Genomic DNA, 27183 nt, shown 5'->3' on the forward strand with positions numbered 1-27183 from the left:
CACATCTCAGAGCTTTGCCTAGGCTCTGAAGACCATCTGGGCAGAAAATATACAGTGCATTAGGATTTAAAAGAAATAGAGGATTCTGAAACACCGCCATTGTACGAATTCATAATGGCTGCTAGAAATACATTTCATAGGTGTCTCATAAACGTTTCAAAGACTGAGAATAAATGGTAAATTATTTTCCTTCTTTGGCTATTAAATATGTATCACTATTAACTTTACAGCTTATCAGCTCATGAATTCTCAAGTTTCATTACGTTAAGCTACATTTATTATTATTTCTCATTAACAACAAATGAAAACATATCTATGCAATCACTAGAGTTAAAGAGAGAAAAGACCTCTTAGGTCAGCAAGTTCATCTTCCTGCCATTGCCGTTATTTCCTATTGCATATTTATTAATGCTTCTCAAATCTAATTTTATATTCTATAAATAGTAAAATAATTCCATCATTTCCATTGTGGAGAATATTACAGAATTTACTGTCTCTTGCTATGAAAAATGATCAGAGATATCGCAGTATATGGAAACAAGGTATCCTCATCTTCTTTTTAAGTCTCTTTTATATACATTCATCATTGTGAACTAACATAGCTGGAAAATGCAATGTTTTTTTTGTTAGTCTCCAGGAAAACTGTAGGATATTAACGGCCTTTGTTCAAGACAAGACTAGGGCTGGTTGAGCAGTGCCACAAAAACCTGGTGGCACAAAGGCTCAGGGCACCGCTTTGCATGCTGCTCTGCCCCAGATGGAGGCTGCAGAGGAGCAGGACTCACAGAATCACAGAATGTCCTGAGTTGGAAAGCATCCTCAAGGATCATCAAGTCCAACTCGCGTCCCTGCAGTGGACAGCCCCAAAATTCACACCATGTGTCACTCACCCTGGCCTAGCCCCAGGCATGCTGTGGAGCACACCATGTTTTACCACGCTGCCTGTCTGTTACCTGCTGACCCAACACTGAGCAAATGCTTCAAGGAGCTTTTCCCGGCTTTCTCTACTGCCTCAGTTGATCTTTTCCAACAGAGAGTTTGCAGTAAGGGGGCAGCACAAGAACTGGACCGTAGAGGACTCAGCTTGAGGGGCCTTGAGAGGAGGCTGACAGTTTGGTGTTACTGGACGGGTCTGCCCAGTGGGTCTTTAGTAGGACTGGCTAAGAGTCCTGATGTAGGAAAGGGCCAATGTGTTAAAAGATTGAAGTGGTTTTCAAGAAAAGGCTATTTTTTCCATCTCCTCTTTTGACCATTTCAAAATGAAAGTTTGAGGGTGTTGTTTGTTTAAGATCAAAAGTTGTTTTGAAGAATAAGTTAGTCCTGGAAAAAATGTAAACAAGGTCAAAACTGAAGCAGTACGCTCTGAAATTAACAAAATGAAAGCTTATAACTAAACCAATTTTTGTCTTTCACTATTTCAAGGCTGCCCAACCTGAGAGTAACCTGCATATTCTAGGCTCCTTCCACATCAAAAAAACCCCAATCCTTTCTGATTCCAAAACTGTGAGAGGCCCTACCTCTGTAAACCCACAAAAATGAATTAATTTTCCTAATTTCATTTTTTTTTTCAAAAACAATAGGACCATTTGTATCATTGTAAAACAATTTGTACCCAGCTCTAAGCAGGACAAAATAGTTACTGTCCCTTACTGCAGTGTTTCAAGGTGATGTACCCTGAATAGATTCAACTATATATGCTTCAATTTGGGGTCTTTTGCACAGTGTCTTATGAAGCTGTTCAAGTACCGTCTGTCTTCAGCTGCTCCTGTATATGAGCATGAAAGGAAAACCAGCCTCCACCCTCCCCCATTGCCTTTGCAATTAAAAGCCATTGCTAAAAACAAGCTTCAAAATGAGGCACAAAGTTTCCATATAGGCAGATGTTATCATCTTGAAATTCTACAGCTACTATATAGTGTCTCAGATCCTTCTTCAGATGTTTGCATAGATCCCAGTGTAGTCAGGTAACAGATACTCTGAATAATAAGAAAGAGGAGTATCAGCTACCTGACAAACTGAATTATCAGACACTTGATTTTGAGAGATTAAGGTATAACGTTTAACAAAAGTCTAAAGATCATTGCATATTACTGCTTTACAGATCTCAAAGGTATGTTTCTGAAGCAACATGCATGTGCTGCTTGTAATTTAGTGAAACGCTAACATTTGCAGCAAGAGATGGGAAAGATTTGTGGCTACCTGATAGCAAGTGGAGATGCAGAATTCTTATTCTCAGCCTCAGTAGTGAAATGAGCCGTTTTTTTGTAAGCCAAGTACACAGAGAAAAAGTTAATGATAATGTAAAAAGTTGACTCTTATCAGTTAAATAGTACTAATCTGAAACAAACTGTTGCATCTTTGCTCTTCTTATTGGAACATTTCTGTGGATGGCACTGGTGAGGAAGTTTGCCAACAAGGTCTTTTGCATCTGGTGACTCTCCATTTGAGCTGATAATTACCAAGTGAACCAAGAAAAGATGCAGATGATGCACCGCACAATCCAGTGGTGCCTTTGAAAACAAGCTCCATGAATTTAGTATTAAAATATCAAGTTGATCTTAAAGAATTTGGTCAGTATTAAGAATGAGATGACCATTGTTATCACTTGGCAATGCAGTGACAAGGTGCGCTTGGAGCCAAGTGTCAACCAGTCTATTTAAAATGCAACATCACAGACAAGGATCTTTGGCACCAGAGCCAACAGGCTATGCTGATTGTTCCTAATTTGAGCATTTTCCATTTGAAGGAATAGGTCTGCCTTGTAGATGGGTGTCCACTCTCTGGATTTCTTTCACCTACTGAAACACTGCTGGCGAGAGATAGTTCTCATTGGTGACATCTGAGTGGCCAGTTTCAGTGGCTGTGGACACAGACCTGGTATCTGACACATCCTGCGAGGTAATTTCCAGGCATGCTGGAAAAATGGTTGGAACAGACGTCTGCAAGCGATCTGTCAGGCTGCCTGTGCTAGTAGAAAAGTCTTAGAAACAGCCTTACTATCTGTCTTCATTGGCTATCAGTGGGAAAAGGGGGAAGGAAATACAAGTAGCCTGTAGGTTATCACTGCATTAAATTATTTCATAAAGAGCCTGAGTTTTTTCTTCCCATAGTGCTGAGAGGACTAAGGCAAGAGTCTCCCTGATGGAAAACATCGTCTTTCCACAAGGCTTTGCAGAACCGCCTGGTGACTGCTGCAAGAGGGGTGCCAGGCACCGCTGTGGCTGTGCTGCAGAGCCAGCGGGTCACCCCACCAATAACCACGGGTTTGCTGTCAGCAGAGACGGAACACCTGAGCTCTCCTCGCTTGTCCATGTTCTCTTTATGGTGGGGATCTGGCCTGCCAGAATTTACATTTCAAAATATTCAGGGAGATGAAGAGCCTTGGCAGTCTCAGGAGAAAGAATGCTAAGTTTAAGCTTTCAGTACAGGTAATTTTATAAGTTTCAATGCAGTTTGCTACTCTCTTGGAAAAGGAGACTATTAAGTTATTTGGGTTATATTTAGTTCAATGGATAATGGCAGGCAAGGCTTTGCACAACTGAACAAAAGTAATTTTTCTGTTGTTATCAGAAGAAAGTTGAAATAAAAGTCATATGACAGATAGTCTCAGGAACACAGAAATGCAATGAAAATGTAAACTTTTAAAGGAAATAACTTTTTCCAGGTAAGGTGATATACATTCAGTAAAACTACATCAAACTGGATTACAGTAACTTGCATTATGGGAAATATAGTGGAAACCAGCATTCATTACTCTTTTGTGAAGCAAATCATGTAACAGGTTTAGACATTGAAAATCTGATAACAGAACAGATAAAATATTTCAACTTTCAATTAAAATACTGATGAAAAGGAAGCATAAGTAAACTATATCATTATTAGTTATGTAACAAATATAGAAATAGAATAACCATATAATAAGTTCAACAAATTACCATTTTATTAATTGGCCTCTAGATAATTAGTATCTTAATTTAAGAAATCTCAAATACTTATTTATTTGGTATTTTTTTACTCACCTAATTGCTCTGATGACAGTTTTAAGAGCAGGGGTGAGATCTTCTACTGACACATCACACTGGCACCCTTTATCATCATAAACATCATCTGTTCCAAGACTGGTGTCAGCTGCAAAATACAAGAGCAGACTAAACAAGCAGCATTTCAAAATCTCTTCCGAAGTGTTTTCTAACTGTGTGCACAGTGGCTCTGGAAAATTAAGGACTACAAATCAAATAAGACAGAGCTTCATGAGTTTACAAACTATATGATGCACTTGTCTGTGTCTATGCTTATGTCATTAAAGGCCCAGGTAGTCTCCAGTGTAAACAGTAAAAGTTACAAAGGAAGAAAACCCTGTTAATTTTCAAATTAAGAGTTTGGTACCAGCATGTCTGTTCCTGATGTCTCACTGTTTTTCATCAGATTCTCTCTCTTAAGGGAAAGTGGTGAGCTAACAGATGTGATGGAAGAACTAAGAGATGCTGAAGTTATATCCAGTTGTTGATTTTTTTTACCACTATGGATGAAACTGACATTGAAGACAAAGGAGAAGATCCATTTCATTTACTAAGGAGGCTGTGGAATGATCCAATGCTTTATTGCAGGTGAAAATAAACGAAAAACCTTTTTGCCACAAATGAATAGAAAATGAGATCCATCATGTATCAACTGCCACCTTAAACCTCAGAGCCATGTATGTATTGCAGCCTTCCTTTGCAATAAGAGTTTAAGCCAAGTTACTGTATTTATTTGCCTGAAAAAAAATAGATCCTTTACCCTTTTCTAACATCACCTCTGCAGACTTACCATTTGAGAATTAACTAGAAATCTCAGAAGTGCCCAGTGTACCTGAATACACAAAAAAACCAGGGACTGATGCATGACCAAGAAGTTTTACAAACTTAAAATGTGCTGGAATGGGAACAGAACAGGGAGGGCTGGGTTGGTGGATGTCCCTATGTCAAATATGCCTTGAAGGTATGTGAAGTACAGAAAGACTCTTGAAGGTAGGTGTTTTTCCCTCCCCAACCATCTCTCTTCACCTGCCTAAAGACCAAGTTTCCAGGTGAAGAATTTCACCCAAGGTCAGTGTATTTTGACATGTGTCTCTGCTTCATAAGAAAGAGAGTGTAAAATGAGAGAAGGACATATGAAATAGAGAAAAAAGGACCAGATTCAGTAACCCTCAGTAATGGAGGAGATTTCTTCCCAGTCCTGTGTCCCTATGTACATTCATGCTGTTATTTAAAACATAGGCTTAGTCATCCACTGCATGTAAACCATTTCAGGGACTTCTATTGTAAGCAATTTTGAAACACAATTAGCCACAAATGATTGCAGGACATTTTTTGCAAGTTCCCTTTTCACAAAGACTGTAAACAAAAGATGAAAAATATTATTTGTCAATCAGGAGGTCCTGGAAATTTCATGCTACCTTTTAAATCGAATATGAATGCTTTCTTGGAATAAACAGCATCGTACCAGGCTGCATCTTCAGGAACTGGTATTGCTGCAGTGTTGTCTTCGTAGATTTAGTATTTGGCCATAATAATTTATTTTGATGACTTTGGCTAGTCCATTACCCTCAAGAATATATTTTCTTTTTTTGACTGTTGCTGAACTGGTACATTTATGAGGAACATCTACTGCAGCTTTGAAGAGTTGGGGGTTTTATCATTGGTAGATCAGCTTAATATAGAAAGAAAGATGGGTTATAGCCAAGTTAATGATGTCTTCAAGTACACATGAAACAAGCAAATGCAACCTTAAAAAAATCAATTTAACACTGTAAAACTGAAATTTTCATACAAAACTTTGAAACCTCCCCTTCCATGCTATTACTGTCATAACTACAATGATGACAAGAGGTTTTTTCTTGCACTCTTTCACGAGCTTTGCTACTGACTTGACTTATATTTTTATTTCCACCTATCCCACCTAACTAAGATTTGGATCCCTGCTCAAAACCATAATTAGCTGAAATAAACTAGGTAGTTAGTTTGATAGGTATATACACTATGTAAAATTCTGTCTCCAAAGGTGCTAAGTATTCCTCGACACTAACTTTCCAGATGTCACGTTTGATCAGCCTCTCCAGTTATTTCTTCAAGCGCTGAAATCTCCCAGCTCATTTCTAAGTACCATACTAAAGCCAGGGCTTTTTATGCAACTGGCATCACCAGAGGCTCTCTAAGGTTTGAATCTACTCAGTTATGCTGGTGTAAATTAGGAATAATTCTGCTAAGGTCATAAGAGCTACTACCACATAACCCCAGTGAAACAGGAGCCTCCAACTTGTAAGTTTAAAATAAACATGTTTCTGAATGGTTCTCTCACTGATATGGATCCTGGGTCCTTTGCCAAGTACAGTGTCATTAATAAAAGGGCTTAACACAGCGTAACTTTGCAGAACTGTTTTGAGAACAGTGTGGTGCAATTAGAGTATTCCATGTTGCTCAGATATGGGCACAAACATCAGCAAAATCTTTAGACAGACGCTGGAAAATTCTTATAAATTTAAGCTAGCTTTAAGAAGAGATACCACTCCTAATAAATCACCTCCTTTTTTTACTTTCTAATATTCCCACTGACATGAATTTCCTTCATTATAGCAGGCACTCGGTACCACATGTCAATAAAACTTGTGAAGAGCCATAAACCTTGTTTGATTCATATGGGAAACATTCATGGTTTTTTTTGATACTGAGCAGACTTGGGAAAAAGTTTGGGAAATGCGGAGTAACAACTTGGAAAAAAAAATCCAGCTTAAAATCCCATTGAAATCAAAGTTCACATTCTGCTGAATTCTTCCAGTGGAAGCTCATGTTGTGTATGACATAGTTACGAGGTGAGATGTACTTGTATCTCTTCTGCTCCTCTTGAGTTCATTCTCGAGGTCGGGGCCATGTTGGGGCCAGTTTGGCTGCTTCAGCAGCTCCAGCTGTTAAAATTGCTGCCTGTTCCCAGACAGGGTTAAGCTATGGCCCCCAACAAGCCCAGCCTCATGCTGTTGTCTGTTTCCAGAGAGAGCCCTCCCCATCATTAACAGGGCAGGTAGACACTCTGATGACAGCTCATGCCTTGCCTGGCACACATCTACTTCTTCATCGTTCCCTGTAGTCCTTGGTCACATCTCTTGCTTTCTGTTGAGGTGACTGCACATGGTCCAAGTGGGCTCCACAAGGAACCTTAGGCAGAAGCTGCTCTGCATGAATTTGGCCGCTCTGCCAGGCCATCCTAGGGCTCTTCCTAGGGCTAACACTGGTTCTTCTTTCTCTCCAGGAGCCTCTACCATCAGCTCAACAGGACTCTCAAGTCTGTTGCTTGGGCAGCTCACAAATCCAGCCTTGATGGTGGCCAAAGTGTCTCTCTCCAGATTTAGACACATCCCTGCAAGTCTTCCAAAGAACGGGTGTCAGCCAGTCTGGCAACCCAGAAACAATTCCCCTTTTCTAATACCAGCATCTTCACAATTCAGGATATGTTTATTTCACAACTGATGAGGCATTTGCCATTATCTCATGATCTTTGACATTATTTACTTTGGGCTAAAGTCTTGTCTTTGCCACTTTTTAATTCTTCTTCTTCCTTAAGAGCAGTCTTTGATTTAATCACACAGCAAATAAGCAATTGCCAGCAAACAGAAGAAAGGCATGCACAAGTTATTAAAATAATCTTGATATTTCCCTGTTTGTCACAGTATTTATGCATTCTTCATGCAAACTCCAGTCATTTATGATCAACCAAAATGAAAGGGCTAAAAATTACAGTTCCGAAACATTGTATGTCACCAACAAAAAATTTACAAGTTTGTAGCTGCATTTCATATGGCTCTGTGCAGAAGTTACGCATAAGGCTTGATTTATTATTTCTGTAAATACCATGTGCCCTTTCTTAGAAGCGTTTTCTGTCATTTAATAACATGCTTTGGCATCAGGAGAACTGTGACACTGCTCTGATCACCCTCATAGCTCCATGCTTTCAATATCAGTAACAGTCAAGTAATTATGTGCCTGTTGAACAGAATCAAAAAGATTTTGTACCCTTTAATTTGTTTTCTGGGAACTGCCATATGTTAGCAATGACAGTCCAGCATTACTAAGTGCATGTGCCGACACCATGAATAGTCCTGTGGAAGTGTTCCTAACATAGTAAACAGTACAGTGATCCCAACACTTGTTTTTTGGAAGCCTTCAAAAGCACTTAGATCTTACTCTGTGTAGGAGGTAGTTAGGGCTCCTCATGTGGGTGACCTAAATCATTCTGCTGAGTCTGAGTACACACCTTTTTTTACCAAATTGACACAACACTGTGCTGTAACATCAATAACTGAGAGTCATATGCAGACTGTCAACTTCAGGCACCTGTTTATGTTTTGCTGCCTTACTGTTCAATGGCTGCTGAGCTCAGGTGAGAGATGCTGGCAGCTTAATACTCTCATTATTCTGTTCTTTCAGCCTCTTCTGAAAGCAACGTGGACCCCCTGTTTTGCTGCTGTAGGTACTGCCTAGGATGCCCACACGGTAGGTGCATTTCACTCAGCTTTACGCTGCCTTTGGAATACCTTTCTTCACCCTGTGTGTTTGCTGTGGGAAGTTTGGGATTTAGCCTACATTATATAAAAAATGGAGATATTCTGTACTTACTTTATAGTATTTCCACAAATGTTATTATATAATGCACTGAATGTTACACAAAATCTCAGTTACGTTTTTCCCTCAAAAATTATTGTAAGTACAAACATCTTCACAGTTTATGTTCATACAACTCATGCAATTTCCCTTTATCAAAATACAATGTCTCAGTCTAGTGCCTTTGTTTAAATTTGTTTCATTAAACTTCTCATTTCTTCACAAGCTCTCCTTATTTTCCTGTTTGCTGAACCATGAATACAAATTCCCTTCGCCACCCTTAGGAGCGATTTTCTTTCAAATTTTACTTTGCTTTAAATCACCAACAAGCTGACTTTCTTTCAGTAAAGAGTTCACAGAAATTGTTTTGCCGTGATTGCTTGCTAAGCTCTACAGGAAAAATCAAGTGAAAAAAGCAACGCTAATTGGGATAGAACTTAATTGCATGCATAATGATGAGAACGCCCAAAGCTTCTCCAAAAAGGGAAAGGCAACAACCCATTTTTACATGCTTTCCAGAGCAGCGGCTAGAAAAAGGAGGTCCAAGGGAATGAATCATGTATTTATTTCCTCAATCCATGGGAAAAAAAGGCTTTCCTCTAATCACGAAAGAATAAAGGAGGCAGGACAAGTAAACTTCCATGGCACGCTCTTCATGTTAGATGCTTAATATCTGTCTAGAAAATGACACCAAAATCCCTGGTAGTGACAGGGATTTTGTCAACAGTATTCAAGTGACAAAAGTAAAGAAAGACGGGATAAGGCTGACAACATTTTAGAACATGGTTTACAGGGAGCTTTTAAGAAATGGTTGACATTTCGATGCTGGAAAGCAATTTCTCAGGTGAGGAAGGAAACTGGTGCCCTCTGGAAGGAGCAGAACTTCTGCACGACCTACAGGCAGCACCTACAAGAAGCGCAGTCGTATCCATAGCCTCTTCCTTGCTCCCTGGTCTTTCTCCTGAAAAAGGCAAAGCTTTCCAGATTGGGGAAGAGAAGAGGACACCGGAACTGGAATTCAGTAGCTGCAGTGCACTATGAAGCAGAATATCACAATTAATATCCCCAACAACATTTTACAGGTGAAAACATTTCTAAAAAAGTTCAGATTTGGCCAAAATGGAAGATAGGATTGGCGGAAAGTTTTTACGTTCTGGGTATAAGTATCTAGTGTCCCTTCTTTGTAAGTGTAATTTTTAGGGTCAGAAACTTAATTTATATCAGTTATCATATAATGTAGGCAAGTTTCAAGTATCTAAAATTCTGGCAATCCCTGCTAACAACTCTCAATTATCTTCAGTTATTATTTAACTTATCAAAAAATTTCTGCACTGGAAATATTTCATGGAACAGTTCCCACTGCTTAATTAAAAAGGAGTCCTTTTCATTTTGAATGATGATATGGAGGACCAGGAGACTTTGTAAAAACAATTCATTATACACACAGTAATTGTGCAGCTAAAATGGCTGATCTTATTAGAAAGAGTGGCACATTAGCCAGCAAGTTTAGACTAAGAAAGAAAAATGCTGGGTGATTCCAAACATATGGTTTTAGTGTATTTTTAGCTACACATCTCTCTGTTATTTTATGTACACTGCACACAAGAAGTTAAAACTGCAGAAGAAATTGCAGATATACGTGCTCAGATCTAGAACTGTGGACTAATGAGCTAAATGTCATGCCTAACTGACTGTCTCCCTGTGAGACCTTGTAGTCCACATCAGTTGATATGATGTCTGGTATTCCGTAAGGACTACAGGGGCCTTGTGCCCTGGGAGATTTCCAGGTCCTGCTGTTTGAAGGAGGTGGTAGCTACAAGCAAAAGGAGAAAAGAGGACGGCAGCTTTAGATTCAGGTAGCCACAGCAGAGTCCTACATTTTAAAAAGCCATGAAATATTTTCCCAGTGATGTTTTATGAAAATAAAAACATTCCTCAAATGTTTCTGATTTGGTGCAAGTGGGTTATATAATGTTTAGGAATTTTTATGAGCACCCTCTCAGCATGACTTCTTGATTCATTTCTTTACTCTTCACTGCAGATGAGGTTGTCTGAAATCCAGGCAAATCATACTTCTGCACGGTGGTCTGCTGCTGCCCCTCATGGAGCTGACCTTGCTGATCATCCACCTGTGACCACCAAGTGAGCCCTCAGTCCAGCAAGCAACGGTGCACAGTAGGTTCCTCAACACGTGTCATAAAGGAGAGACTAAATATGGTCTCATATGGCCAGGATCTTGGTTGGAACAAACTAAAATAATGCCTCAAAACCAATGGCTACTACTTATTTGCACAAAATGAAAAAAATGAGCTTAGGTCAGAATGCCAGATTATTTTTATAAGATCTCCCTAACTAATTACAGTGACAGTGGTAATAAATGAAACCTCTATCACTGAGTTAAACCATCACAAGAAAATTAATCTACTGCCTGGCAGGAACCGATATATTGATAATAACATATCATTTAGCCCCATCATATGGGGTTTATACAAATTGAGGCAGCTTTGTTTTGACATCGTGCAGCCTCATTTTGAATCAGCAAATCTAAGCTAACGGAGATGTAAAAGCAACCAAACTAAGGACCTTTGCCATGTCAAGTGAACCTTATAAAAGGTCAAGATGTTTGTGCTACTGAAAGGAAATACATAAATTACACGGTAGTAACTGAGGACATGGGGGCTCAAATGCACAATTGCATTCTTTCCATGGCTCTTATAATATACTCTACCCTGAGGATTTTGTGCAAGTACTCTGTAGGGAATAAAAGGCTAGAGGTCGTGTGAGCATATAATGTTCCAGGATGGTGCAAGAAATCAAATATTTCCTTAGAGACTCCTTTTTAATTAATCAAATGAAATATGTTTGTAATATCTCCAGCGCTGAACGCATTTTATGTTTTATTCAAAAAGCGACACAATGTCTCTAGGTTAGAGTGAAGGCACAATAACTCATGTAGAGGCTTAGATGGTAAAAAACAAGTATAATAGGGCATTTTTGTCCCTCACTGAGAACTGCATGCACAACATAATATCCGTTCATTACTTCAGCTGTGGCTGTGCAAGACTGGAGCATGATTTAAGCAGAAAAGGTTCTCTTCCTCAGAAAAGAAGAGAGAAATTTTGTGAGGTTAGTTTCTGTGGCTGGATCTATGCTAAGCACAACAAGGCCTTAGGCAAGGGTGTGAGATCACCTGTATTATTTGATTGCTTGCACAGATTCTGGCATGGGTTTGGCCCCTGCCGGTGGCTATTTTCATGTGCCAGGGCCATTCCCCATGGGCAATTTGGATGTGGTTTCTCTGGTTTTGGTGCAGGGACAGCTCCTCTTCAACAAGATTTCTGGCAGTTGTGAGCCACATGTCAGCAGAGGCTGGACATGTATTTAAAATCAGATTACATAAGCTCTGGTTTTCAATTTCACTTCCCTGCACTGTTGTTAAATGCTCTAGAAAGCATCTGTAGCCATGCCGCCAAAGCTCCCTCCAGCCATCAAAGCTCTGTCAGGTTTGGATTCAATTTGCAAAAGCACATATGTAGCTGAAATAATTGCTGCCATTGCCAGGCCCACTTTGGCAATTGGAGAAAATGGTTTATTGGCAGTTTCAGAGGACTGTTGCTACCCATAAAGCAAGCCATTTGTCTAACAGTGCATACTGTTCTAAGGCTGCCATGCCAGAATCCTTTTGGGAGATACCTGTGGCCAGCTTAAGTGTTTTGCTTGCTGCCAAGAAACCCTCCTTCTATGGTTTTAATATGCAGCAGGGGAGTGTTAGTAAGCTTTTTTCTACTGGGTAGCTTAAGAGGAAGGCTATGACATTTTCAATCATGTCAGCCTCTTAGCTGCATCCATAAACTCCTGTCTGGATTAGAAACCTCCCTTACAGGACAGTTTCTAATTGCTAATGTTTCGTTTTTCCAGCAGTCTTTTTCTGATCATTTTGTCCCACGTTCCAACCACCTCTTTCAGAACTCGGTCAGCCCTGCAAAGTGGATACATTGACTATCTGCCTTAGATGGTCCTTGTACGCAAAAAAATTCTCTTCCTTTCTGAACCCTCGACTTCTATACTTGCTTATTTGCTTTATTTTTACACAAAGTTCAGTGCACCTCACCTTCTCAATGAAGTAGTTCCTCCTCTGCCTGCACTAACAGAAGATCATTTACAACTCCAAATCCAACATGTTGAAAGGAAAATCAAGCAAATATATGAGCATCTTTTCTTTTGGAAGGGGAAGTTCATAGTGAGAGGTTATTTTTTCACTAGATTGCTGATATAAAGTTTTCACACTGGACTGGGCACTCAGTATTATGTTGTCTCTGTCCAAAAGGTCTATTGCAAGTGTCATTTCTTGCCCCCAAAAACATGCAACAGAGCTGTAAGAATCAACAGAAGGACCAGCTGTTCAAGGGTATTGTTCTGTGTCTAGATTTTTATCTAGAAAGGGGTGGTTTCTAATTTGGCTGGAAAATCATCCCTGACAACCAAGAGATATTAATAAAATGCTTCAAATACTGTATTTTCAGCCAGTGAAAAATGAAATATATTCTTAACTAAATACATAATCTCCAGATACTTTTCATTGAGCTGTCAAATGCAGAAAGCATATCAAACTATGAAATTGGTAAAACACCAAAAAAAAAAAAAAAAAAAAAAAAAAAAAAAAAATCAAGGTTGGTAGTGCCTGACTTTTCCTGCAACAGACTGAGGAAGGTAGCAAGGAGCTGCCCCTCAGCAAGTGAGCACACTGGACATCTTTCTGATGATACCACTCCTAGAAGTAGCTGGATTGGGTCCCAGAGTGGAAACTTGGCATTTGCCTAAAACCTGGAGACAATGGAAGCTGTTCCTCCTGCCATGGATGAGAAATTGGTCATATCTGTTGGCCCCAGTTCATAAGGGTGGACTAGTAGCTGGAAACCTCTGGCAAGGAAGCAGACTGCGCTTGCCCTGAGGAGCAGCAAGATTGCACAGCAATGAACTCTCTGTTGTTGTTATTATCTTTTATCTACAGAAATACCCAAGGTGCCGTTTATGACACCTTTTCCATGAAAAGGAGACAATAAGAGGGAACATGACCTTCTTGCGTGGATCATTGCTATTAACAACAATACATACAGGACAAATAGAGGACATGCTGAGGAAATGTGTCTGTGACAAATGGACTGATGAAAAAAATAAATGGACATTTGAGCGAGGTGCAGACTGCAAGGCTGGACCAGCAGTGAGCCGCTGACACCCAGGGACTGTGCTCAACAAATTACTCTCTTCTTACGTCATTTCCACGCACAATGCGAGTTACAGGGGTTTAAGCTATGAAATAACTTCTGGCGTGGCTTTGGGAGATACTTGTGCTATGAAAATGATTACGTAGGAAGTCTGAATTTAGACAGGGCAGCGTGAAAGCCCACTCTGGTACTTAAGAGCATTTCTCACATCCCGTTGCAGTGCAAGTGGCCTCGTCCCAGCGCCGCGTCAGCGTGAGACCCCGGCCAGCATGGCACAGGCCCTGTACCGCAGCTGCCGCGGGACACGAGCCAGGGCTGTGATCCAGGACCGAGCGAGGGGTGGTGAGCGGCCTGGATGGCAGCCCGGCGGCTGGGGTACCCCAGCAGCTCATGGTAATGCAGTCAAACTCAGGATTTGTGCATCTGAGAGGACTCTGCAGGGTGGGCTAGCCTGGAATGATGACCTTAGCAAACACTGTTGGTTTGTCTTGTTTGCCCTCCAGGAAACGTGTATTTACCCAGGCTCTTCCTGAAGAGATGTGTTACGTAGGATGTCCTCAGCTGAGGGATGGGGCATTTCAGTTCAATGGGTGTTTTGCGACCTACACGTCGCAATAATATGCGCTCTTAAAAAGGAAGCAGACACTGAAATCGCACTTTTGTCTAATTAGTTTTACCACAATTGTTCGATGTAACATGTGTGATTGCCATCACAGAAAGAGTTTAAATTTTTATCTCGTTACTCGGATCAAATTATTTATATGGTACCTTTCCCAAATTTCCCACGTACCTTTTCCCACTGACTCCTGTTGTAGCTGGTCAGTTAGTTTCCCTTATTTTCTGCCTGGGGGTCCCCCAGGAAAGAACAAAGCATTCATAAGTTGGGAAAAATGTGAATGGGGAAACCCAAATCCAAACCCAGGGGGGCAGTGGTACCCCCAGAGCTGTGTGAGTGCACCTTTCAGTACCAGACCTGTTTTTACAGGGGTTGGGCTCGTCTGGTGCTTTTGGCTCCTGCCTGTTGGGGGGCTGCTCTCACGCACTTTGGCTCTCTCTTGTTAGGGGAGTCACTGTCTCTGTTTTGGGAAGTTTTTGTAGATGGAGATCTTTCCCTGAACAGTGGCTACTTTAATGCCCAACAGGACCTTAGAGGGGAGATTGAAGTTAGACATGAGGAAGAAATTTTTAATACAATGAGGGTGGTAAAACACTGAACAGGTTGCCCAGAGAGGTGGTAGATGCCCCATCCCTTGAGACATTCCAGGCCAGGCTGGACGGGGCTCTGAGCAACCTGATCTAGTTGAAGATGTCCCTGCTCATGGCAGGGGGGTTGGACTAGAGCACTTTTGAAGGTCCCTTCCAACCCCAAATATTCTATGATTCTAGTTGGCGAACGGAGAGTGTAGAGAGGCAGTATCCGTTCCCATGGGGAGGCAGCATGTGGGACAGGTTACGCTCCCACCTGCTGTGCGGTCAGTGAGCCATTTTTACAAGGATTCACCTTTTCATGCATTAGGAGTCCTTCCTATATCTAAAACACCCTCTAGAAAGCAATATATAAAAGCAATAATGCTGACTTTGTTTGGCAGTGGGTTTGGGCAGCAGCTGCACCCAGTGCTGGGAGAGGGGCTGTGACAGCAGAGCTGCTGCAGCCAAACCTGTGGGATGCATTTAGTGCACCTGCCATTTTCCGGAGTGACCCCCTTTTCCTCCTGTCACTCCCTATGCACCACTGACATGAAATTTCTTATTTAAACAAAATCCCCTGGGCATGCTCTTTGAAGCAGGCTACAGCTCTCTTGTATCTCTGCCCCCACACAACAATCCTTTCTGCTTCCCAAAACCAGGTTGCATTCACAGTGCATGTGAGAGCGTGAGTGGGCTGGTGGCAGTGCACAATGGCAAACCAGGCACAAAAAGCTCCTACCGTCCACCACGGGTTTGGGCTGTGAGCTCTTCAGCCGCAGCGAGGGCCTAAAGCGGGTTCGGTCGTTGAAGCTCCAGCTCTTCTGGACTTTGGTCGGGCTGCCCTCAGTGGCAATGTCGGCACTTGGTGACCGGCGATCTCCCACGGAAGACTGCCTGTTCTTTATGCTTTGACCTCGTGGGCTGGCCATCCGGACCCGCTCCTTAAAACTTAGCTTTTGACTGTGAAGAAGAGAAATATATTGTATTTCATAGTTCCCCCACTCCATTTCTTTTTTTCTATCGTGTGATAATAAAAAATGATTTCTAAAAATTCTCAATAGTATAAAACTATTGCTTACCCACTTTTATTTTCATTGAATATATTTCATTTGGGAATGAAACAGATTTGATGTAATTGTTTTTTGACAGAGGCATTATCAATAGCCGTCTATCTTACAGTACAGAATAACCTTGTAAAGGAAATTGAATTTAACAAAGAAAAGAAAATTTAGCCCAATTATTATAGATTAATCTCTAGGATTTTTTCTTTCTATGTCTTGAATTTTAAATAGGTTTATTTCCATCTTAGCCCAGCTCAGTGCATTTCTGGCCATCTCTCCAGATAAACAAGAACAAAATGTATTCTATTATTACTGCATGCCATGTAGTATCGTTTGGGGGTTTTTTAAGCAGGCAGAAACACTGTTAGTATATTCATGCTTTTTCAAGATGTGGCACTTCCAACATTTCATATGCATTGCTAGCGATCACTTACATCCAGAATTCCTTCTTACAGCACTTACTTGGACAAGACAAAACTAAAATTAACAAAACATCCAAGAAACAGCGTGATGACAAATTAATGGAAGTGTAATGATACACTATGTGCTCACTAAAGTCATTGCTGGAGATTAAGCCGGGAGCTGACTACCTGCAGGTGGTATCGGACAGGTGCTTTAGGACAGGTGCTTTAGGACAGGTACAAAAGTCCAGCCAAGCTCATGACTGCAACTGCTGGATCAGTGGTGGCCCTGTGGTCTTACAGTTCGCCAACTGTAAGCTGATTTTTTTTTCCCTCCTGTGCTTATAGCCCTCCTCTCCAGTCAGCTAAGTGTGGGATATATAGATTTTCTAGTTTCCAGTGCTTAGGTTACCTTTGTTCATGTTCGAACATATCTGATGAACACCCTGTGGTCACTGTGACTATCTGCCTATGCTTTCTCATTGCTTAACATTTCTGATATTTTTTGTCTCTTCCTGTAGCAAAGGGCACAAAGGGGAAACAGAGAGGAAGTCTGACACCAGGGTTTGAAAACCTTGCTTTATCTACAAGGTTAAGTTAAATTGCCTGTACAAGGGAATGGTTGCCTTGATCAGCGGTCCTGTTCTTGCAAGGGGAGAGATGATGGGAGCAATGCAGTAGCTCCTCATGGGATGATGTTACTGGGTCTTTCAGTCCCATTGCCCTGGCACAGGCTTCGGGGGTGCTTTTAAAACACCTGTAACAAAGACGGTCTATCTGCAATTTGTAACTCTACTTAAAATTAAGACACCTGCTAGTACCCTCAAAGTCTTTGCATTTAGCTTCAGCATGCTCATATTTTCAACAGCAATGAATTCTGTGGCTAATTAACTAATGCTAACACAGACTATGTGGTTCTTAGATGTTTAACCTACTGCACTTTGAAAATACAGTGTTAATATGTAATTATATGAAATAGAAAGTATACATTTCTGTGGCTGTGAAATGTTGAGATAATCAGATATCTTTGTCCATGCATAGCACAGCATAGCATTTCATGCTGAATACAGACATCACTGAGAGCAGAAAGGATGCAGTTTGTAGCAGGCAAAGCACATGCTGGGAAGGTTATAATGAGATCATTTTCAAGAATGCTAAAAAATAAGCACATCAACAGAAAGATTATTAGATAAATATATTTCTATATGGCATGTTGAATTACTTGAAATAATACCTTTACTATAATTTCTGAATGTAATCCCCTTCTTCCTTTGCCCAAAGTAAGCAATTGTTGAAATAAACACATCACGGTGCTTGAAATGTTACCTATTTCCATTGCAAATTGTTACCCAGACCTCCAGTATTGTGTGCTGTTGCATATGCAATATGCAAGACTCACAGAACCTACTATTTGAAAGAAAAGTGAGTTCTAAAATTTAATTTTCAATAAAAATACATTTCAAGACTGAATTACATTTCAGCTCAGGAATCTTTTCCATTGTACAACTTAGTGAAAATATAAGCTGTAAAATACTCATTAACCGCATTATTGCATTGTCATACTAAACAGCATGAGCAACAGAATCAAAATGGACTTCTTCTTGTAGATATTATTCTAGGCATGTGTCTCCTTTGCTTTTTCTAACTCCTCTTATGGCTTAAATTGTTTTTGCTATGGAAGAATGAAATCAAATTATATTTTTTGACAGATCTCAGAGCAAAAAAAAGTTCAAGACAGCTCTCTTCCTGTTGCACTAATTAAAATGATGGGGAAATCGATAAAAATTGATAAACTGATTAAAATGATCAGTATGGAGCATATTTTTTATAATCCCATTAACTCCAAAATAAAAATGAAAATTAAAAAAAATGAAAAAAGATGTGTTGTACTGTCAATTAACTTGTATTTATGAAAACAATGGCTGCCTTTAAATGATTGTACACACGGTTGTTTCACTTATAAAAGCTGAATGGTACACAACAGCTACTTAACCTGAATATCTTTAGTTCTCCAAATCAAAGCAATGAGGCAATGTGAAAGGAACAGTAGACACTTCATCTGTACTAGAGACATTTTTCAAAAGTGCAACACTGAGAATGAAAATATTAATTTAAATTGCAGACCTCATACTTAAAAAAAACAATTAAAAATTTTGCTTGGTAGCAATGACAATGTAACGGCATGCCAAGGGTCCATGCGGAGGATGCTGCATCATGAAGAGAAACAGCCCCTGAAGGAAGCGTGCTTTGGAAACTCTGTTCTGCATCTTGAGAGTTTCCCCAAAGACACTGGTTACCGCAGTTCTTTGCTTCTTGGATCCCTGTTCCTGTTTTGAGACTGGTGGGAAATGTTTCTGAAGTCACTGGGTCCTTGTGGCTTGCAGCAGTGGAGAATTCTTGCTTGGGAGAGAGCAACCTGCTGTCCTTGGGAGCACACTGCCTGGGGCTCTTCTATATGTGATAAATATCAGATCATGAAGGAATAACTGAATCAGAGAATTTTGGGGGTGTTCTGACCAGGCTTTTTCCCATGGTGAAAATCCCTTTCCGTACAGGCTATGTAGTTCCCGGCTCTTGACCCTCTTGTTGCAATAGAGGTAGAGATGATGTTAGAGACACAGAGGGGAGATAATCTTATGTCCTTTCAAGCATCTTTGAGCATTCTGCACTCGAATCAGTAGCCACTGAAGTCTTTAGGGCCATTTACTCTGATTTAATGCTGGTTCAGTTAGCATGATCCAGTGCTGTGCTAGAAATCTTTCACTTCTTGCAGGACCTAGTCTATTATATTTTTTTTCTCTCCCCTTTTATCCTCTCTGTTTTGCATGATATCCAAAGGAAATCCCTTGAATTAATGCAAACCTGTTAAAGGTCGTTGGAAATTCACATATCCTGAACTTTAAGTTGAATGTTGGTCAAAAGGGCAAAAACCAGGAGAAAGAATCAGGAAAATAGGTGTCTAAATGCTTTCTAAAAATACACAGGCTCCTGAAGCAGACCTAAATGACAAGGATCTGAGAGAACAACAGCTATTTTCAGTCATCTCTGCATTCCTTCAGGTGTGTGTCTGTCCATCATTTCTTGTACCTTACATGATTTATCCCAGTTTGGTGTACATATATATATATACATAAGTATATATATATATACACACACATAATATATATATACACATAAGTATATATATCTCTCTCTATATATATCTATATATATATTTGCTTTCCATTACAATTTTCCTTGGCAATGTCAATCTCTTTGGATGTATTGCTCCTCTATCCTTGCAGGTTGCAAGTTGTGGAATATATTCATATTGAATACATTAATCTTTTAGTGGAGGTCAATTACAACTGGCACCTGTGGGAAAAAAAGCAAGTGACTTTTCTCTATTTGTTTGCCTTCTGGAAGCTCAGTTGTAGGATCTTACCACACATCCCTCCTGTCAGTACATGCACGAGCTGTTCATCTCCCTGTGATAGCAGAGGACCTATTTTGTCTTTTTAAAATTCTCTTTTCCAGCTTCGATTTATGAATAGGTGTTTAGAGACACTAGAGGTCACTGTAGCTTCACTGCAGGGGCAATGAACATTTCTGTGTGCAACCAAATGACTGGACTTGATGAGATTTTCTTTTAACTGATAAATGCCTACAAACCTTTGCTTTTATCTCCCGTACTCACAGCTCTGTCTGTCTTTCATGGACCATATTACTGTACTTTTGTTTAACTGAGCATCTCTTTGACTCCCAGTCCCACTCCCCTATTTCCCTGCCTACCTTCCTGCATTTCTGGTCAAGTTTATCTTCTGCCCTGCCTCAGCCTCAGCCCAGCAGCACTACTGCTTGCTACTAATCACAGTTTACAACTTGGTTTTCACCTTTTCAGACTGAGCAAGCTGGTGGAGGCGGGAATGGGAAGACATTGAAATGAATCAGAAGTAACTGAAGGGCCTGAGGGTGAGGGGGAATGCTTTGGATCTTGAGCTGAGGCAGAACCTAAAACTGTCAAAAATTATCAACCACGACAAACAATAGCAATCAAACGTACGTGCCAGTTTTCAGCAGTTAACTTCAAATAAATACAGATGTTGATTCTTACCAAGCCTACAGACAAATTTACTGAAAAGAAGGCAAGTTGAACTAATGCAAATGCAATGGATGGCACAGTGAGACCTGAAGTTCCAACACTCAAGACTTCTCCACCAGTCTCATGCTAGGAGCACGAACCCAAGACATGTTGTGTTATATCTCATACCTTCAATGAGTAATAACAAGAATTTCAGGGACATAATGTCAAACAGAAAAAAAAAAAAAAAAAAGAGAAGTTCATGAGTTCTGTGTACTTTTTCCTTTCCAAAACAGTTTCCAGATGAAGAGAAACTATTTTTATTTCCATATTCTATCATCAGTTTGTACTTCTATTGATTTTTAAATTATTTTTAAAAAGTAAGACAAAAATGTAAGAAGCTTTAGCTATAAATCAAGGGTTTCTTCCTGCAAGATCCATCCATCTAGGAATTACTATTTTTGGTAAGAGACACAATTTCCACAGAATTCAGCTGAAGCAGATGGTTGATTTCACATGCATTCCTCTACCTTCCAGTACAGGACACAGACACAGCTTCCACGGGCTGTGTCCAAGGGGATTCTTCCCAAAAACAATCACACATTTTTACTGTTGATATAGCTTAATGTTATCAATAGCTTAATATTCCCCACTAATGATTAGATGGAGAACTCTACTGCTGTGGTTATAAAAATCCTCTTGGACTTCGGGAAATGTCTTTACCCAAATATTCAACCCCTGCTTTTTAATCTCTGCATGGCAATGCATTCAAAAAGTTCAAGTCTCAGGCGGAGAAGGGGAACCATGTTTTGGCAAATTGCGCGTGCTGCACACTGCAATTGTCTGACCAGATGAGAGCCAAACAACTGGTAATATTGCCATTGTCTTAATGTTATTGCAGGCAACAAGCAGTGAGGAGAACCACAAGCACTTAAAAAAAAAAATCAAGAAACCTCCTTTGGAGAAGTAAAGAACTTGAAAGCATTAAGGAGGGGAAGTAAATGAATCATGCACCTGATGTTAGTTGGCATTCTCAAACATCATGTGAATAGGCAGGATGCTGAGTACCTATGTTTCCGAGGGGTGTACATCCTGAAGAGCTTCTGTTTATTACTACAAAGCTTACTAGGAGTGAGGGGAGATAGAGGACCATGTTACTAAGCATTCCACTGCTAGGTAAGGGGTTAGGCTTTCCACCTCAAGTTAGATTCTGCATCACTGGCAATTCTTTTTCATAACAGTGCATGCAGAGAGTTTACATTAAATTTATTTATTTTTAGAAACAGATATGATATAGGAGGTGGAGAGAATTCCAGACTACAATTTACTTGTTTCCCTCAGAACAGGGATGAGTTTTTTCCCCCAAGCTCCTATACTGGCAAAACTCCCCCTTACTGCACCAGACAGAGTTGTCTGAATAGGGAATTCGTATTCAGGCTCACTAGTTACAACACTAGATGGGTGACATTCTCTCTTTGCAGACACCCAATGCATGTCCTACACACAGCTTAAGACTGCTTATACTCTCAGGATGTTGTAAGACTTATCAGTCTTGATCTAGTTTCCTGCACAGGAAGAATTTCAGCCACATTATGTAATTGAACTGAAATAAATACTATTTGCGTACAGCCTCATAAGCACAGCTCTCTCAACTCAAATGCACAGTAACATTTAGTTACCTAATGAAAGACTGTAGGTCTATACATAACAGAACACAAATTCATTTCTGTAAATACAGTCATTTTGGTAGGAAAAAGTAATTAACTTTTACCTGAAGTAATAACAATTTTTCACCACTGTTATTAGAATGGAGTAAAGAGCATATTCAGAAAGCAATCCAATGCACTACTTGTGCAAACACATTTTCATTGGAAGAGTGAAACAAGAAGCAGCTTACTTAGTTCACATAGCATCCCATGCAAGTCACTCAGCATTGCAGTAAGAAAGAAGTTAAACAGTCGAGGACAGTTATCTTGAAGTACATTACATCAATTTGCATTTACATTTTTACCACAAAAGACCACATACAACACATGTATTTTTAGTGACACAAACATACAGCAGTAGATCAGCATAAGAACGATAAACAGCCACTGACAAAACACACCTTTTCTAAAAGGCACTGAGTGGTCTGTAGGGTTTTTACTGTAGAGCTGGACCTCAGGAGTTGACTAGTTCATTTTTATACCTACGTTAATTTTCGGCAGTGCACATATTAGTTAAAGAGTTTCACAAGGGACAAGCCTCTTCCATTCAGTGAAAATAAAGTGAAAAAATCTGGCTAAATCATTGACTACTTTAAAAACCACAACAGTTATCACTTACATAGAGTATGTAATATAATTTTGACAGCTTTTTTTTTTTTTTTTGCATCTAGCTTCTACTTATTGTAAGTAAATTTGTCTCTAAGTGCTCGCAGGTACAACTGAGAAAATCCTATCTCCTCTACACAAATCACATTTTTGGAGTATGGACTCTTTTGCTGCCACCTTCAGCCCCACCTTTAATAAAGCTGAAGTCAATTTTAAATGTTGCTGTTGAAGGAGTAGGAAATATAGCTGGAAAGTGCAAAAAGTTTTGATTAGGCTGTAATAATTTAATGAGACCAATACGTTGCTAGCAAGCCTGTGGAGGTAACGTATATGAAATGTCACAGAGCTGACAGAGCAGGTGAAGTGCTCTTGAGGGACACTTAAGAGCAAATCCAGTTGCCTTGAGTTACTGTGACACAAACAGCAGTTATATGCACATCAGGGAAAGGTGCTGGAGGAGCAATCTGCAAAGTGGAATGGGACACAGGTATTTGATGTGAAGACTTGCCACTCCTGACTGAATAACCCAGAAGAGTTTGTGAACCACAGTACAGCTCAGGGGTGGGTGTGTTTCAGGGCCTGATATGTCATCGACACTTTTTTCCTTGTCTTTTCATAATCTTCTGATGGGAGGTAGACTCCACCGTTCTCTGATTGTGCTGATACCACAGTGCCAGCTGCCAAACGCCTGCTGACTCCCATCCCTAATGAGTTCCAGAGGTGGTGTAATTTCTCCTGTAGCCACCAAGTCCTTTTCCATCTCTAAGGATTTGAGCTGTAAGTGCAGCAAAGAGCAGCATTTCTCTTACTGCCTTAGGACGTGCATCTCCAGGGCTTAATTTACCCTGCAAGGATAGTCCCGCCAAGGCCTGCCTCTGCGTGCTGTAGGCACCTGGTCCTCAGCTGGCATCCAGGCTGGGTGGAAACACCACCTGCCCTCCCAGCCTTTGGAGAGATGCCAGGCTGCCTTCTCCACCTGAACAGGAACATGCAAGAGAGCAAACTGTGACGTGAGAGGAGTTGAGCCACTGCAGTGGTCCTTTTCCCCCACCTGCTATGTCCCAAAACTCTCCTTAGGAGGGAAAGGCAGGAAAAAGTTAGGAAATGTGGAGAGACGGCACTGAGGAAGCATTAAGGGTGCTTCTGCAGGGCAGCACGGACCTTTGCTGAGGTGACATCCAACCAGCCCTGTTGGGAGGTCCTCCCCCGTGACAAGGGGCTGGTGGGCTTGTTCATAAAGCCAAATTCAACTATATGCCCATAACTTCCACTGCAATTCCTGGAAACCGTGAGCATCCATTTTATACGAGAAGCTGAGGGCCACATCCTTACCCAGGAGCTGAGTCTGGGGAGGCTGCTCCATTGCTACTCTGCCACTGTTCAAACTGAGCTCCCCCTCATAGTTAAAATATGTGGCTAGAAAAGTAAAAAAACTGCCTAGATTTTTCATACAAAAACTGGGACAAAGAAGCCAATTTCAGCAGCGTTAGTCTATTGATAAGAGTTTAAACAAAGGCAACTTGTGTTTATTATCAGTTAACAGTTACAGTTCATTGAACCTATGGTACAGAACCTGAAGCATCTAAAAGCCATTAAGAAGCAGCAATTTCACAGATAAAAGAAATAAAAGAAATTACAAACCTGCTAGAAGCTTCCCCTTGTTCTTTTCTTCAGGTCAGGGAGTGGGAGGGAAAAAACATACTTGTTATGCAGATAGTAATCACTTCACTTAGTTACACATGATGTTAGATATATGATGAACATAAATGGATATGATCATTAGTGTACAACACACGTTACATTGCAACCACAAAAACATTCAAGCAAGACTCGTAACTACAATGCTTCTGATAAAGAAACTATTCAGTTGTTTTAACACATGCAGAACATGCTTAGTACATACCACTGCAGACTCAGTTGGCAAAGCACTTAGGCAAAATGCATTGCTGACACATATACAACAGAAAGCTGTAGGCTCTTATTAGATAAAGTTATTTCTAGTAAATAAAAAGGTTTAATTTTAAGATAGCACAGCAATACACTTATTTAAAATAACAAGTAGATGTACTTTTGAGGGATGTATTTTAGAATATTGTTGGTGGGATACAGCTTCCTTATTTATGTAATTTTATATCCATCCATTTATACCAATGTTGCCTTTAACCTGTTGGTATACGTCAAAGATCAATATTCCATGTAACTTTTAATCTAAAAGCTCCTTTGAGTTTGGAGCATTTTGGAATTACAGTTATGGTAATGGATTACTTATGGCTCTGTTCTTGTCAACTCTTTGAAATTCAAAGATCAGTTTTGGGTACACAGCCAAACCTCTTTTTGGCTGAGCTTGTTGGCACACGATTACCTTTTTACTGTCATGTGGATGTTCATCACCCAGCTTTGAGAGAAACCACTAATTCTCTTGCACTGTCTGCAATAACAACAGTTAGGATGCTTATCAGAGCTTTCCCATAAGGCTCTTAGCACTCTCCTTTTTCATCTTTATCTAGTATCTTTTACTTCCTGATCTGTGCCCTGTATTGAATCAGTCAATTTACTACCTTCTGGTAAATCTTTTACTGAATTATTGAATAGTCTTGGGCTGACGGTGCTCTGTGAGTTCTCACCCAAACTAGGACATCAAATATTTCCTGTTACCCAAAGTGTGACATGAGGTCTTTTGAGTCATCTTCCACTGACTGTGTGTATAACCAAGGATATAATTTACCCTAAGGAAATACTGAATATACCAGAAGTTATGACAAAAAGGAGCAAATTGCCCAGTGTATTCACCTGCAGAATACCACAAGACTCTCTCCCCTCATAAAGACAGATCTGTAGCAATAGCCTTACACAGAGGCACAGGCATAAAAATACCATTAAACCAAGGAACAAGCTCTGCATTAAACTTTTGGGTGCATTCCTGTGTGATCTGCTCTAGGTGGACCTGCTTTAGCAGGTGGGTCGGACTAGGATGATCTCCAGAGGTCCCTTCCAACCCCAACCATTCTGTGATTCTGTGTTTAATATCTTCTCCTTAGAGAGAATTTGGAACTGGGTGAAACATTAACCTTGATATATGAGTGGGGCTTTAGGAAAATGTTTCTAATGCCTGTGCTCAGATAAATAGCAATGATTTGTATTTATCTCACTGTTTTAGGTTCTTAGATATTATAAATACGATTTGTTAGTAGAAATTTTTAATGAGAGGACTTAAGAAGACAAAACATGATGAAACAGACAAATAGTAATTCTCTTTAAGCTTGAACAGACATCAAGAACAGCACCAGCTGCCATATTTGTACCTACTTTGTAGGGCTGCAGGTATGCAAGGCCTTCAAATGAGGCTTCCAGGTAGCAATGGAAACCGATTTCTCATCAGCCGCATAACTACGCCATACACACTACGTGCAGGATATATGGTAAGAAAAGAAAAAAACAAGGCAAGAGGGAGCAGGGGATGAAACAAAAAATTGAAAAGCATATTAGTAACCAATACAAGTCGTGGCTTTCTTTTATCATTCTTAGCACTGATACATGCCTGAGGGGAGGAAGAATACTTTCATAATATCGCCAGGTGGCTGTCAGGTTTGTTCGGCTGGCGTCGGTAGAATAAAACCGCCAAGAAGCCTGGTATGGGGAAACAATAGAAAAGCACAAAGGAACCAAGAACATGAAGTGACAATGCCACTGCACTGATTATGGAGAGAGGGGATTTTGCTCAGATTGGGATGATTAGGTTGATTAAGGAAACACCAGTAAAAACCTACCAAAACTTTTGTGAATCACAATATACTTTACATGGTAAAGTAAGAGATACTGGCTTCGTGGAAGCACCAGGAGATATTCAACACATACAGGTGCCCAAAAAAGCATTGCAGTGATTTATTTGTGACAAGTCCATATGGGACACACACACAAACTTGCAGTCTGAGGTAAAGAAAGTGTCATAATACATTTTGTAAATGATAATGAAAACCAGACAAAAAGCATTTAGAAGAAAAGTGAAGTGTTCTCTGTGGTTTGAAACACTGCTAAATGTTTAAAAACACAAAATGAATCATTTCAAAGGTGAGTGACCAAAGCATAGCTTTGAAAAATGTATTCACCCTTTAGATTTATAACTACATGCAGACTGTAAGACAAATCTTCAGGTCTACAAACTGGAACAGCTTCCCTGATGTCAGCATAACTAAATTAATTTGTACTAGCTGAGTATGTGCGCTTTCTGTGTATTGTCAACCATTAAATGTCATCCAGGTATTCTTGTATGCAATCTAATATCTGTGTTTTCATACTGCATATC

The 27183-nt window shown here is 40.2% G+C and overlaps 1 protein-coding gene across 2 annotated transcripts in view; it reads right to left on the minus strand.

Annotated features, from left to right (window-relative positions):
* Positions 1-27183, minus strand: part of KCNQ5 (potassium voltage-gated channel subfamily Q member 5) — a 287966-nt gene that overhangs the window by 10809 nt on the left and 249974 nt on the right. For both annotated transcript variants that reach the window (XM_082047469.1, XM_082047470.1), the window contains exons 8-11: positions 26187-26281; positions 24522-24548; positions 15786-16006; positions 4020-4128 (exon numbers count right to left, since the gene is read on the minus strand). In XM_082047469.1, coding sequence (XP_081903595.1) covers positions 4020-4128; positions 15786-16006; positions 24522-24548; positions 26187-26281 — 452 coding nt within the window. The remainder of the gene's footprint in view (positions 1-4019; positions 4129-15785; positions 16007-24521; positions 24549-26186; positions 26282-27183) is intronic.

The sequence above is a fragment of the Streptopelia decaocto genome (genome assembly GCF_964273445.1).
Source record: "Streptopelia decaocto genome assembly, chromosome: 3".
NCBI classification, from domain to species: Eukaryota; Metazoa; Chordata; class Aves; order Columbiformes; family Columbidae; genus Streptopelia; species Streptopelia decaocto.